General features: G+C 37.2%; 1 protein-coding gene across 1 annotated transcript in view; it reads left to right on the top strand.

The window, feature by feature from the left end:
• Positions 1–14,238, top strand: part of ADCY1 (adenylate cyclase 1) — a 177,907-nt gene that overhangs the window by 43,222 nt on the left and 120,447 nt on the right. The window contains exon 2 of the mRNA XM_058183642.1: positions 9,305–9,454. Coding sequence (XP_058039625.1) covers positions 9,305–9,454 — 150 coding nt within the window. The remainder of the gene's footprint in view (positions 1–9,304; positions 9,455–14,238) is intronic.

Here is a 14,238-nt window from a genome sequence, read left to right as displayed (position 1 = left end):
AGGGTGGTGTGATGGCTCAGAGATTAAGATGCTGGGCTAGTCCTCTGGAAAGCTCACAGCCCAGATTTGAGACCCAAGCTCCTGGCAATGGGATGAGCTACCATCCTCCCCCCAGGTCCTGCCAACCTAGCAGTTCGAAAGCATGCAAATGCAAGTAGATAAATAGGTATCACTTCGGTCGGAAGGTAACGGAGTTCCATGATATCATGCTGGCCACATGACCACAGAAATGACTTCGGATAGTGCTAACTCAATGATTTTGAAATGGAGATGCCCCCCTATACTCAGCAATGAGTAGTGGAGTAATATTTGCAGGGACTCCTTTACTTTTTACCTATAATTATGTACAGGAAACTTATAAACTGAAGAGTCACGATTTACTGTTCAACCAAGAACCTTAGTTGTTTAGTTTTAACCAGGGATGAGGAATATCCAACTCATGAGATGAATCTTTAGCTGGTCAGTGGAGGATTGCTGTCATATCACCTGTCTCTGCAACCTGTATTTTGAAAACAGGAAAAATTAGAAGAAGCAAATGAACATGTCCCCAGCTCTCTATCTTCAAGCTGAATCTCTGGAATTTTGTTTGGCTACACTTTTATCTGGAAAAATTAACGCAAAATTGAAATCAGAGAACTGGGCTGTCAAGCAGTTTCAGATGCATTCAAATTACAGTTCTCGTGTGCAGCCATCTGTGACTATATTTTTTTTTCTCCAGTGTAGTTCCTTGAAACAATATAGCATCTGACAGGAAAAAGTGATATGTGACCCAAGCTGAAATATCCCAGTAGTCATTGGGTTTCATAGCAGAGCAGGTAAAGGGAAAGATGGAACTAGTTAACCCTGAAATACCACTTCAGAGAGTTGTTTTGAAATAATAAATGTACTTTTTCTAGATTCTTTTCTAGAACTTGAAGTCTGTTCTTGGCAGCTGGGGTAATAGATTACAATGATGATCAAAGAAAAATGAAATCACATAGGAGAACAATCCTAGCTGAATGAAAATCAGCATGAATATATCTATAAATAAAATAAAATAAAGGTATTGTAAATCCTATCTTAATGTTGGTCTTCTGAGAACACCAAAGATATGGAACACCATGAAATTAGAACACCAAAGTTATGGATGCTAATACTACTTTTATTAAAAGGTCTTACAGAATCTTGCAAGTCTGAATGTGCCTTCCCCTTCTTCTTTTATTTTCAAGTGAACTCAAAAGGGTCAAGTGTAAATGCTTTTTCAAGTTATATTTCTGAATTGGACATCATTTTTATGTCTGCCATCTTGGTTGTGGCTCTTCCTACACTTCCTCAAAAATTTTTACATTGCTGTTCTAGAGTGTAATAACCAAATCTTAAAAGCCTATCAGAGTTATTAACTGACCATCTGTTAGAGTTTGCAGCTATCCAATCAGCACACAAGTAAATAATTCAGCAGGATTGATGAATAAAAGAAACTTCTTTATATACAGTAAAATAAATCATGATGCATGTATGCAATACCCATGAAGCAAAACCAGAATTCAGAATCCAGAAGCACAGAATCTATATATTCACAGAAGCAATAATGCAAGGACAAACCAACTTTTTTATACATAACAGTCAAGCTAACCACTCCCACGCTCCAAACCGTCTGAGTCACCCAACAGTCCCTATTGGCTGACCTGTTGCTATGCCTATTCCAATTCATGAACTCTTATACACTGACACCATCTTACACCAAAAGTCTCTAGGTAGAGTTATTTTGTGGGATTTTTTTTTCTTACACCTTGTCTTTTCCCAGAACTGAATAATATCTTATTTTGCCTCCTGCTTATTTTCTTCCAGGTTATCTATTCCTTTACACTTTCAGATTTTGGATAGAGAAATCCATCCATAGAGAAACTATGATACAAAATAGTACAAAATTATACAAAATACATTTTTTTCATTCAATCTCCTACTTGTAAGCCATGGCAGTTGACTGTTTTGGTAAACAAAACCCTGAACTAAATGCTTTGCACCAGATTAATTTTATTTTTCATGATATCATGGTCTTCAGGGAAAGGAAACAATTTGGTTGCAGATTGTTTTCCGTAGTGTGATAGTGACTAGAGTAGGAGTCAGCAGTTTTTTTAGGCATCATTAAAGATTTCATGTTAATTTGGAGGCTGCCAATATGATTTTTGAAGTTTTATGAGCAAACATGCTGATATTTCAAATCTGATAATTTTTCTACCATTTTTCTGGGATTACATTAGAATACATGATTGGACATGAGAGACCTACTTTCAATCCCTTCTTGAAAATGGAAACTACTCGGTGCATTTGAGCTAGTGATTATTTCTTAGATAAATATCTAACTATTTGAATGAAAATAAAACGTATTTTAGGCATATCATATATAATGTTTAATTCTTTAGAGATGAGATATAAATATGAGGAAGGAAGGAAGGAAGATATATAGACAATAAATAAATGCAAGAGAGGATTCCTTAGAAAATGGATATGTAAATAGAAGAATGAATGAATGAATAAATACATATATACATAAATAGTGAATCTGTTGCTGACCAACTTCCACCTTACTTGTTACAACTGAAGGTAGTTGGAAGAACATAGGTTTTTAAATCTTTATATTATTTAAACAAACAAAAACTAGAATTAAAGAGGTTGCTATTATTTGCTTAAGTCACCTGTTAGGTCCAGGGGTTGATGACCTATCTAGTATCTGGAGTTAGATTTAGACCTAGGTGGAATGCAGGGGAGGTGGAAAGCATGGGTTTTTCACTGGGCTATCAGAGAAAGGAAAACAACAAATGAACTACAAATGGACACATATGCAATATTTTGATAGAGAATATGGGTTTAGAATGCTCTACATAGGTTTTTCTTCCTGACTTCTAGGAAGAAAAAGTATGGAGATGCCCATGGTGGTACAAGTATCAAAGAGATACTAAAGGACTTGAGAGATATGATTTTATAGTTTCTCACAAAGATGAGATTTTTGATTGGTCATGGTGTAAAAGCAGTGGGGACCTGATATTCATCCAAAGCAAACTCCACATCTAGAGATCGGTTCTTTCAAAACTCTATGAAGGAAATCATGGAATGAACAGGAGACAAAGGTGAAATGCTTCAGCACTGACTGAATGGTTTCAGGAAAAAAAATCTGAGTAAGCGTATACAAAAATTGGAACTTATTGGTGTCTGTGAAAAGTGACACAAAGGAATAAAATTAAGAATACTGAACATTTTACTTGTTAAATATATTAAATATATTAAACAATATTGCAAAGTTGACTAATTTCTTTGATTAATAATTGAGTTTTCTTGCATACTTCTAGGAGAAACATGGAGCAAGCAGAAAACATATAAAAGCATGTACTTCTAAAGACATCATTTTGGCTTAGCAAAACGTTTAAGCAAAACATAGCAAAACATTTAAGGGGTTTTGCAAGTGGAAAGGCTGGATGAAGAAAATTGTAGGTTAAATTGTGGAAAATGATCTAATTTTGATAAATGGGAGATCAAATAAAAATCCAACAGTTTTTTGGGGGAGAGGGCAGAGGGAAGTAACTGTGTTTGGATGAAATTTATTCATTTAAATAAAATCCTTGCAAGTCCCAAATTTAAAACTGGCACCGCAATGGGGGTTATATTGCATTAATGTATTAAGGAGACAAATGGACTAATAGTAAATATTCAATAACTATTATTTAACCATTGTAATTTAATAAAACTTTCAAAGACAAACCTGTCCTACTCCTACTTTTGCCCAAAGTAGTGAAAAATACTGCTGAAAGTCAACATGTTCATAACTTTGGTGGGTTCCGAAAACTAGGCTATTTCTTTTTTTACTACTTATTTATTTATTTATTTGTTCAGACTTTTATACCGCCCTATCTCCCTAGGGACTCAGGGTGGTTTACAGCCATATAAAAATATAAATATATACAAAATAAAACAGTAAATTAAAAAAACTTATTACACAAGGCCAAATATTAAAATAGAAATATAAACAATAAAACCCCATTAAAACCAAATTTAAAATTTTAAATGTTTAAAAATTTAAAAAAATTCTAGTCCAGTCCTGCGCAAATAAATAGATGTGTCTTAAGCTCACGGCGGAAGGTTCGAAGGTCAGGAAGTTGACGAAGTCCTGGGGGAAGCTTGTTCCAGAGCGCGGGAGCCCCCACAGAGAAGGCCCTTCCCCTGGGTGTCGCCAGTCGGCACTGCCTAGCCGACGGCACCCTGAGGAGTCCCTCCCTATGAGAGCGCACGGGTCGGTGAGAGGCAATCGGTGGCAGCAGACGGTCCCGTAAGTAGCCCGGCCCTATGCCATGGAGCGCTTTGAAGATCATTACCAAAACCTTGAAGCGCACCCGGAAAACCACAGGCACCAGTGCAGTCTGCGCAGGAGAGGTGTTACGTGGGAGCCACGAGGGGCTCCCTCTATCACCTGCAGAGGGGCTCCCTCTATCACTTATGCAGATTTATATTGATTTATTCAATATTTTTTGTTAAGTGACCAAGGTTCTAATTCATTTCACTATTATGTACAGTAGTGGGACTCATTTCTGAGTAAATATTCATATAATCTGGATAAATTACTTGTATGACTAAGTAATGTGTGATTGTTATATATTGTTTTGAAAATCATATAAAAGTGATGGTTAGCAAGCGTTAAATAAATGACAAGAGAAAACAATCTTCTCAAAAATAGAGAAGCAAACAAAGTTACAACCAGTAACTAACATGGGTTTATCAAAAACAGATCATGCCAAACAAATATTATTTCATTCTTTGACAAACTGACTAAATACTTCTCAGTACTTCTTGGAAACTAGAAAAATGTGGGATAAACCACATACCACCAGATGGGTTTGTAACTGACTGACATATTGCACTCAAGGTGTAGTCCTCAATGGAATTACATCAACACTGAGGGAAATAAACAGTGGGATATCCCAAGGTTCTGTCCTAGGCCCAGTGGCATTTAATATCTTCATAAATGCTTTAATATCTTCATAAATGCTTTAATATCCTTTTAAATGGTTTAGATGAAGAAATAGAAGGGAAATTCATCAAATTTACAGATAATACTAAGCTGTAAGGAATAGCCAACAACCCTGAAGGTAAGCTCAAGATCCAAAAAGATATTGAAAGACTTGAACATTGGAGTAAAAGTAAAATTTTACACTTAGACAAGAATAATAATTATATAGGTACAGATTAGGTGAAACTTGGCTCAATACCAGTAATTGTGTGAGGAATCTTGGAGTCTTGGTACAATCACTTAAATATGAGCCAACAGTGTTTGGCAGCAGCCAAAAAAGCCAATGCAATCCTAGGCTACATTAATAGAGGATAGAATCAAGATCTCATCAAGTTCTAGTACTGTTTTACAAAGCCTTAGGACACACTTGGAATACTGCACCCAGTTCTTTTCACCACAATATCAAAAAAAGAAGCTGAGACACTGAATAGAGGGCTAGGAACTAAAATATACGAAGAACGGTTACAGGAATTTGGTCTATCTAGCCTAATGAAAAGAAAGCTTAGGGGAGACATGATAGAAGTGTTCCAACATTTGAGGGGTTCCTTCAAAGATGAGGGGGTCAACCTATTCTCCAAAGCACCAGAAAGCAAGACAAGAAACAATGGATGGAAACTAATCAAGGAGAGAAGCAGTCTAGAACTAAGGAGAAAATTCCTAATAGTGAGAGCAATCAACCAATGGAATAACTTGCCTTCATCTCCATCACTAGAGGTTTCAAGAAATGTTTGGACAGCTGTTTGTCTGGAATGGTATAGAGTCTCCTGCTTGAGCAGGGGTTGGACTAGAAGACCTCCAAGGTTCCTTTGAACTCTGTTATTCTATATTCTATCTCCTTTTTTTCTAGGTTCTAGAGTTTCTCTAGGGGAAAATGCCCTACCTCCTCTTTACATATTTTATAATTGCTAAGAAAGATGGTAAGCTCAAAGCGATACTGTATTTCGCTGCCTGAACTATTTTTTGAAATTTGCACCCTTTAGGATGATATTTATTATATTGCTTTCCTTTTATCTGTCTTGCCAAAAAGTATGGTTGGTTTCCAATAGATTACAGAGTGTTTTATTATTATTATTTAAAAATGTATCACAAATATTATTGACTGGTGCTGATGGTTGATATGGGTTGCTGCCAGCATCTTAGGTATCAACCAAGTACCTTCTTAAGATGATGATGATGATGATGATGATGATTCCCTGCAGTGTCTTTTCATTTTGTTTTACTGTAAATGCCCATTTTGTATTTTATTATTTGCCCTTTTCATGAACACATGATACTTATCCTTATTTTCCTCATCCAACATATCATTCTTTCTTAATTTAATAATTTGCTTCATATTGCTCACTCCCATACAGACCGATGTAATTCAAATCCTCCATCCTCAGCATCTTCACTTTCAAATGAATTATGAAAACAGTTTATTCAGTTCAAAAAAGCCCTTATAGATATCTTTAAAGGAGTTGCCTTCTCATTACAGTAACTTTATAGATTTCAAATATGTAACAATTCTTTCTTTCTTTAATTTATGAAGGGCTATATTGATTCCCAAATTTATAATTTAACAAGACAGCCGTTTGTCCAGAATGGTATAGAGTCTCCTAGTTTTGCAGGGGTGGGGGGTTGGACTAGAAGATCTCCTTCCAACTCTATTATTCTGTTATTTCTGTTAAAGGCACAGGTTAAGCCTGAAAGACTGCATGATAACTGTGCATGAACTATGTGTAATTCATATAGGATATTAGACCTAAAGAGCCCACACACAAATTTTTCTTTGGAGTTGGGAAAAGAATACCTGTTGTTTCTTCTACCACTGGACAAGGGCAGAATAGTGAAGCGAAGAAATGTAGTGTCTGTTGGTGCTCTAATATTATGTGTGGGATGCTTATAACTCTGTTCATTATGTGATAGTAATACTGACTTTTCCTCAAAATTTGAAAATCTTGTTCTGTTCTCCTGAAGTGAGAGTCAAACTGACCCTGAAATAGGTTTCTTGGAAACATCCATTTCCATTAACTCCAAAAGCACTGATTGTACGGCTACTCAACACCAAAATGGAAAGTTCTGGTATTGGTTAGTTTCATATTCTGCAGCATATTTATATTCTTCAAACATACATTTTGCATTGTTTATTTATTCTAATTATAGTTGCAATAGTTGCCTCCTTATATTGCTTTTCAGGTAATACATTTGAAGGGACATAATTATTAACTGAATTAAAACCGAGGGAAGGAAAGTCTCTTCTTCAAAAACATTTTGAGGATGTTTTCCAATATATATGGGAAGTGATAGTATGCTGCATTAGTAAGGCCCTTGGAATGTTATGTCCAGTTCTGGTCATTATGATACACAAAATGTTGATATCCTAACAAGAGTGCAGAGAAGAACAGCAAAAATGATAAATTGTGTGATGAATGGCTAAGGGAATTAGATATGACTAGTCTGACAAAGGTAAGGACTAGGGGGTGGCATGATCAAATATTGAAGGGAAGAAATTATTAATTTAATCTCCAAAGGACAGGGTAGGACAAGAAGCAATGGGCAGAAGCTAGTCAGAGGAATATCCAACCTGGAAATAAGGAAGAACTTCCTGATGGTTAGAACAGTTAGAACAGTTAGTGAAACAGCTTGCCTCCTGGAATTGTGGATGCTCCATCACTGGAGCTTTTCAAGAAAAGTTTGACAACTATTTGGGAGAATATAAAGACTCCTGTTTTAGGCAAGGAGTTGAACTTGAAGACCCCCAAGGTGTTGTGGTTCACCAGCAGCCTGTGGAGCTGGCAGCGGAGTCGGACAGTGAAGAGGCTGGGGAGGAACATGGGCCAGTCTTGGAATCTGGGAAAGGCCCCGACAAGGGCTCTGTGTTAGAGGCAGAGATGGGGCCAGGACCATCTGGGAGTGATGCGCGGACTCCAGAGCCCACAGAGTTGGACAGCAGAGAGGCAGTGGAACAGGAAGAGTCTGTTCCTAGTGCATGCATGTGCAGAACTGCTGGAAGGCAAGAGCAGTTAAAACAAAAGGGATGACTTGGGAGTAAGGCCAGGAGATGATTGGCCCCTCCCAAAAGGCTTAAAAGAGAAACAAAGGCACTTGGGGACTTTTGCAGGAAAGCAGTTTTGCTAACTCTGTTTCCAGTTGGCATCTCTTGTTTGTTTCTCAACTTTGTGGGGCTTTGCCAAGTAAGGCCTTTGGCAGGGTGTCAAAGAAGATAAAGGTTGGTGATTATCCCGAGGGACTTCTTCCGTAGGACTTTCTTTGCTACTAATAGGGACTCAACTGGGAATGAACATAATTCTCAGCTGTTACAGTAAAGTAGGTTTGTGTGGGACTAATTGTGTCTTGTAATGACTCAGTAGCCTAGGTCACAACCCAAGGTCCCTTCCAGCCCTGTGATTCTGTGATTCAAAGAAATTTAAAAAATACATAATATTTATCTTTGTTCCCTGTATAATTTGATTTGAATAAGAAATATAAAGATACATATAAAAGTCTGTGACCAGATTTGAAAGCTATATGGGAAAATATTCCTTTGATATCTACTTAAAAGAGATGAACCTTTTAAGGAAATATTTTCTGTAATTTATAAGCAAATATATAGATCAATATTTTGTCTTTTCCTTGTTTTTGCTTTTGATTTGATGGATCAGTAATGTTGAATTCAGGAGCCACTTAATAATATTAAAGTAATAGATAAGAATGCTCAGAATGTTTTGATTACCTTGTTCTTTAATTATAGAAAGTAGATATAAGTTAGCCCATTTGAAGTATTTTGATTAGAAAATTGTTGTTCTATGATGCACCATTTCACTTAGTTGATGAGAGTTTTAGTAGTTTATAGAAGACAGAATCTTCAATTGAATGAAAATAATGATTTATACTATATAGTCTTTTTGCAATCATTGCTCCAAGTATCTTCTGGATTTGGTGGTGACATAGACATTCATTTTTTTTTCCTGTTGTGATCATTGCCACCCCAAAGGAGAAGTCTGTAATCCAGTGATATAGCATATGCTGTGCCCCCAGATTCAATAGCCAGCATTTATAATTAGAAGGATTTGTGGTGGCAGATCTGGAAAACCTGTGACTGCTGCCAGTTGGAAAACCTAATGACAGAACAAAAGTTGAGAATAGCAAACAATGTTTAAATATCAAAATAATTAAATAAAATTAGCAGGGTTTTAGATAGAAACAGAGTGACATGGTAATGTATATAACTGCCTGTATTATAATATATCTTTTTTGTCCCTTTTCTTTTCTGTCTTCTCTTTACAGCTAATGGCCAATGCTATCCTTTTTGTCAGTGTAAACTTGTATGGGGTCTTTGTAAGGATATTAACAGAGAGGGCACAGAGAAAGGCCTTTCTTCAGGCCAGGAACTGCATAGAGGACAGACTGAAGCTGGAGGATGAAAATGAAAAACAGGTAAGTTAAAATATGTTTCTTTTTCTTGTTCAACATCACAGTTGAATAAAAATCTGATCTTTACAGAAACTTATCCATAAAGTTATATCTTTATTCTTACAGTACCTTGTCTTGCTTTTTTTTAGTTGTCAACAATGAAAACACAACAGGCATTATGTTTTTTTTAATATTTAACTTAATTTTAGATAAAGTAAAAAGTCCACAGAATTGTTATGAATAGGGCCGTGATGGCGAACCTATGGCACACGTAGCTATATCTGGGCACACGAGCTCAGCTCTGGCATACATGCGCGCGCTGGCCAGCTGATTTTTGGGCATTCTGGACCCACTAGAAGTAGAAAAACAGGCTGCTTCTTGCCTCCAGAGGACTTCAGGGATGGGTGGTGAAGGCCCGTTTTTCTCTCTCATCTGGCTCCAGAGCCTCTCTAAAAGTATGGAAGGGGGCGCAAAACAGCCTGCCCCACCTCTCTGGAGCCCAAAAACGGCCCATTTGCCAAGTTCTGGTGGGACCGGAAGGCCCATTTTTTGCTGTCCTCAGCCTTCAGGGCCTCTCTAGGAGTCTGGGGAGGGCAAAAACGAACTCCCCTCCCAGGAGGTCCTCCTGAGGCCAAAAACGGCCCATTTCTGGAGGACCTCCGGGGTGTGGGGAAGGCCATTTTTGCCCTCCCCAGACTCCAAGAGAGACCCTGGAGGCTGGGGACAGCAAAAAATGGGCCTTCTGGTCCCACCGGAAGTTGGCAAATGGGCTGTTTTTGGTCTGTGGAAGACCTCCAGAGGGTGGGAAAGGCCATTTTCACCCCCCCAACTCCTAGAAAGGCTCTGAAGCCAGATGAGAGAGAAAAACGGGCCTACTGGGCCATCATGTGCCAGTAGTAGGGAGTGTGTATGTGGGGAGGTCACGTGCACATGTGCAGGGGTGGGGCGCATAAAATTATGGGTGTGGGCATGTGTGTGCGCGATCCCCCTGCCCTCCGCCTCCTGGCACGCAATGGCAAAAAGGTTAGCCATCACTGGAATCATTTTAATTTGCAAAGTAGATTTCATAATCACATGTCTTTTTTTCAGAAGTATTAATATGAATGGAAGAAATAATTTAATAAACAAAACAATCTACACTTTTGCGCTAAAAACTATTTTTAAATTTATACAATTTTCCATAATAAAACACTAAACAAATATTATGCATAAGATGTTATGCACTAGTCTTAAAGCAATTCAGTTGCATCAAGATAATTGAGGTAAAATTATAAAGGGAGCAGTATAAGAATGGAGTTAAAGCTTGGCTATGAAGTTCACATCATATTTCATATAAAATATATCATCACTCCAACAAATTGTATTTATTACAGTGTTAAGTTTTTTATTATTTTTATGTTGCTGTTTCATCTGGAATAGCATACAAGCTAATAAATAAATGTTTGACAATAAGCATATACTCTTTATTGTTTTATTATAGAAATTATTTAATAAAGCACATTTACAAACCATTCCTAATTGGAAAGAAGTAGCCAGTGGCAGATACTTAACATTCCACAACTAACTAATGTAGAAAGGAAAAAACCATTCTGAAAGGATTTTCTTCTTTCAGAAATCCTCTCACTCTTATAAATGGAAATGAGATAAATGTTTTCCCAAATAGTACAACTGAGGGATTCAATCCTGTATCTATTAGAATCAAAGCTATTCCTGACTCATTTCTTTCTTGCCCTTGGAATGTTGTATTAAAAATCTATCTTAAGCCTTTCTTGAGCTAAGAGAGCTACCTCAGCAGACATTCAAAAACAGTTCAAAACTGGATGTGATCAGATACAAAGCTAAAATTCTTTATACCATTTGTTATGGCAAGGTTTATTCTGAAAGCTAAAAATGAACTGGACCAAAATGGGGCAATTTTTTTTTATGATGGAGAGTTTGCATTTTGAACTCTCAAAATATCCAGTCAATCTTGGATCTTCCTTGTATGTAGCATAAACAGAAGGAACTTTGAAATCCTTTGAAAGGCTGAAATGCTTTTTTATGCCTTTTTGGTTGTTTTGCTATAGATCAAACTGTTTGGTGCTGTCTGCAGCATTTGAGTCCCATTACTATAGGTCAGTGGTCACCAACCAGTGGTTCGTGGACCACTGGTAGTCCGTGAGAAAATGTTGGTGGTCCACAGAAAAATTATTCGTATTTTTTATATTGCACTAAATTAAAAAAAAAAATCATATTAGTGGTCCACAGGATTTAAAATTATGAATTTAGTGGTCCTTGAAGTCTGAAAGGTTGGTGACCCCTGCTATAGGTGATCAAATAACATTATTGCAGCTACACATTCGGTTCTGATTAGATTAATAAGGAACAAGATAATTACATATGCCTGACTCTGTATGGCTGAATGACTTTTTTTCCCAACTGTGTTTTCTGCCTGCCTTTTAGCTCAGCTACTAGTTTTATTCCAGATCACAAGCAATGACACCAAGCATATATTCTAGATATAGAGGATATTGCTGAAAACAGTCTTAATGTGGCGTATCATCTATGTCCCAGGGATAAGATTTACTTTATATATAGTTTAGCACAATTAGTGCACAATTAATTTGTCAGTTTTCATAGCTTTTCCCTCGTAGAATTGCCTCAAGATGGTGGCACTGACGGCAGCCTCAGTGAAATGCTGTCTTGTAGTTTTGATGTTTTTAATTATTTTCTGTGACTCTCTAAGAATTTCATATTCTAGAATTGAACTTTTGAATATCAAGGAATGGTCTTTACATAACAAACAGCTTTCTGGGACTATTCCTTCCTTCTTTTCAAATTTGGTAGGAATTCTGACTGAGGGAAGGGCCCTTTTGGCCTGGCAGAAACGCAGAAGCAGAAAAAGAAACAAAAGGAGAAGGAAGAGAGGCAAGAGAGGAGGGATAAAACAAAGGCTCAGGAAGCGTTGGGTCAGCAAATTTCCCCTCATCTCTCTGCACTTAACTTCTTCTCTCACTAGTGAATAAGATAAATGAACTGCTACTCTTATTTAGAAACAATACAGACTTTTCTAATTCGGCAGCCCTCTGCTTCATTGAAACGTGGCTGAACAACCTGATTAATGAATCAGTACATATGAATACTACTTCTGACTCCATCCGTCTGGGGCCCGCACCTTTGATGATCACAGAAAATGATGTGTGAGGTCTATTTCATAGACATAAGCCTGGAAAAGCACCAGGTCCAGACAAGGCAACTCCTTGCTTGAAAATTTGTGTTGACCAATTGGCTCTCATTTCACCAATATCTTTAATAAATTTTTAGAGATGTATTATGTTCCTTCTTGCTTCAAATGCTCTACTATAATTCCAGTGCCTAAGAAACCCTCCATCAAGGAGCTGAACGTCTACAGAATGGTTACTTTGACATGTGTAGGTATGAAAACCTTTGAAATTATTGCTGGCCCATCTGAAAACATCATGGATCCACTATTAGACCCAATGCAATTTGCCTACCTAGGAAATAGATTGGCTGATAATGCTATTAAAATGGCACTGCACTATTTCTTATAACATCTTGAATCTTCAAGGATCTATGCAAGGATAGTTTTTGTAAACTTCAGCTCAGCATTCAATACCATCATTCTAGATATTGTTCTCATTAAACTGACTCAGCTAGTTGTGCCTGAAAGTTGTGCTTGTTTGTGAATCATAAGCTTCCTAACAGATAGGAAGCAGCAGGTGAAGTTAGGCAAAATCACACCAGATACCTGTACAATTACGACAGATGCCCCACAGGGCTGGGTGCTCTCTCCAGTAGTCTTTTTTTCTCTATTACCAATGACTGTATTTCAAAGATCCCTCTGTTAAAGTACTGAAGTTTGTAGATGATACAACAGTGATTGGTCTCATTAGAGATGAACACAAATCTGCATAGAAACGGGAAATTGAACAATTAGCCCTGTGGTGCAACCGGAGCAAACTTAAACTGAACACACACAAAATTGTAGAGATGATAGTAGATTTTAGGATAAGCTTTCCTATTCTACTATCTCTTACAATACTAGACAACACAGTCAACAGTAGAGACCTTGAAGATTCTAGGTTCTATAATATTTCAGGACTTAAAATGGGACCTAACATAAAAAACATCATCTAAAAAGCACAACAAAGTATATTCTTTCTATACCAACTCAGATAGCTCTGACTGTCCAAGGAGCTGCTGATACAGTTCTACAGAGAAATTATTGAGTCTGTCATCTATATCTCTATAACTGTCTGGTTTGGCACAGCAACCAAAAAAAGAGAGATACAGACTTCAGTGGACAGTTAGGACTGCAGAAAAAATAATTGCAGCCAGCCTATCTTCCACTGAGTACCTGTGCACGAGCCAGAAAAAGGGCTGTGAAAATATCTACAGACCCCTTATAACTTTTGTGTGTCCAATCACACTTGGCCAATAAAGAATTCCTATGACCCAGAAAATAAGGTTCAAGGGAGTAGGATTCATGGTTCAAAAAAGATTCATTAACCTTAACAAGTACATTCTTTAAGGCAGAAGCATCTTTTTTCAAAGCGGGCATCAAGATGTGAAAAAATTTGGACTCCTTTAATGAACAGTAGAGAGATGAATTGCTTGTAAGAGGTCAGAAGAGTTTCTTACAATTCATCTTTGAAGGGTACATGACCCTACAAGGAAGTGTATAAGTGCATAACATAATGCCTTTGATTCATTAGATATCTTTTGTACAAATTCCTCATGCACAATTTGCGATATGCATAAAACACTAAAAGGAACATTGTTACTAAACTTCCACAGAGGAAGGTGGC

Source organism: Ahaetulla prasina, chromosome 4 (assembly GCF_028640845.1).
Source record: "Ahaetulla prasina isolate Xishuangbanna chromosome 4, ASM2864084v1, whole genome shotgun sequence".
In the NCBI taxonomy this organism is placed as follows: domain Eukaryota; kingdom Metazoa; phylum Chordata; class Lepidosauria; order Squamata; family Colubridae; genus Ahaetulla; species Ahaetulla prasina.
Note: the sequence above shows the minus strand (reverse complement) of the source record. Positions and strands in the feature narration are given on the sequence as shown.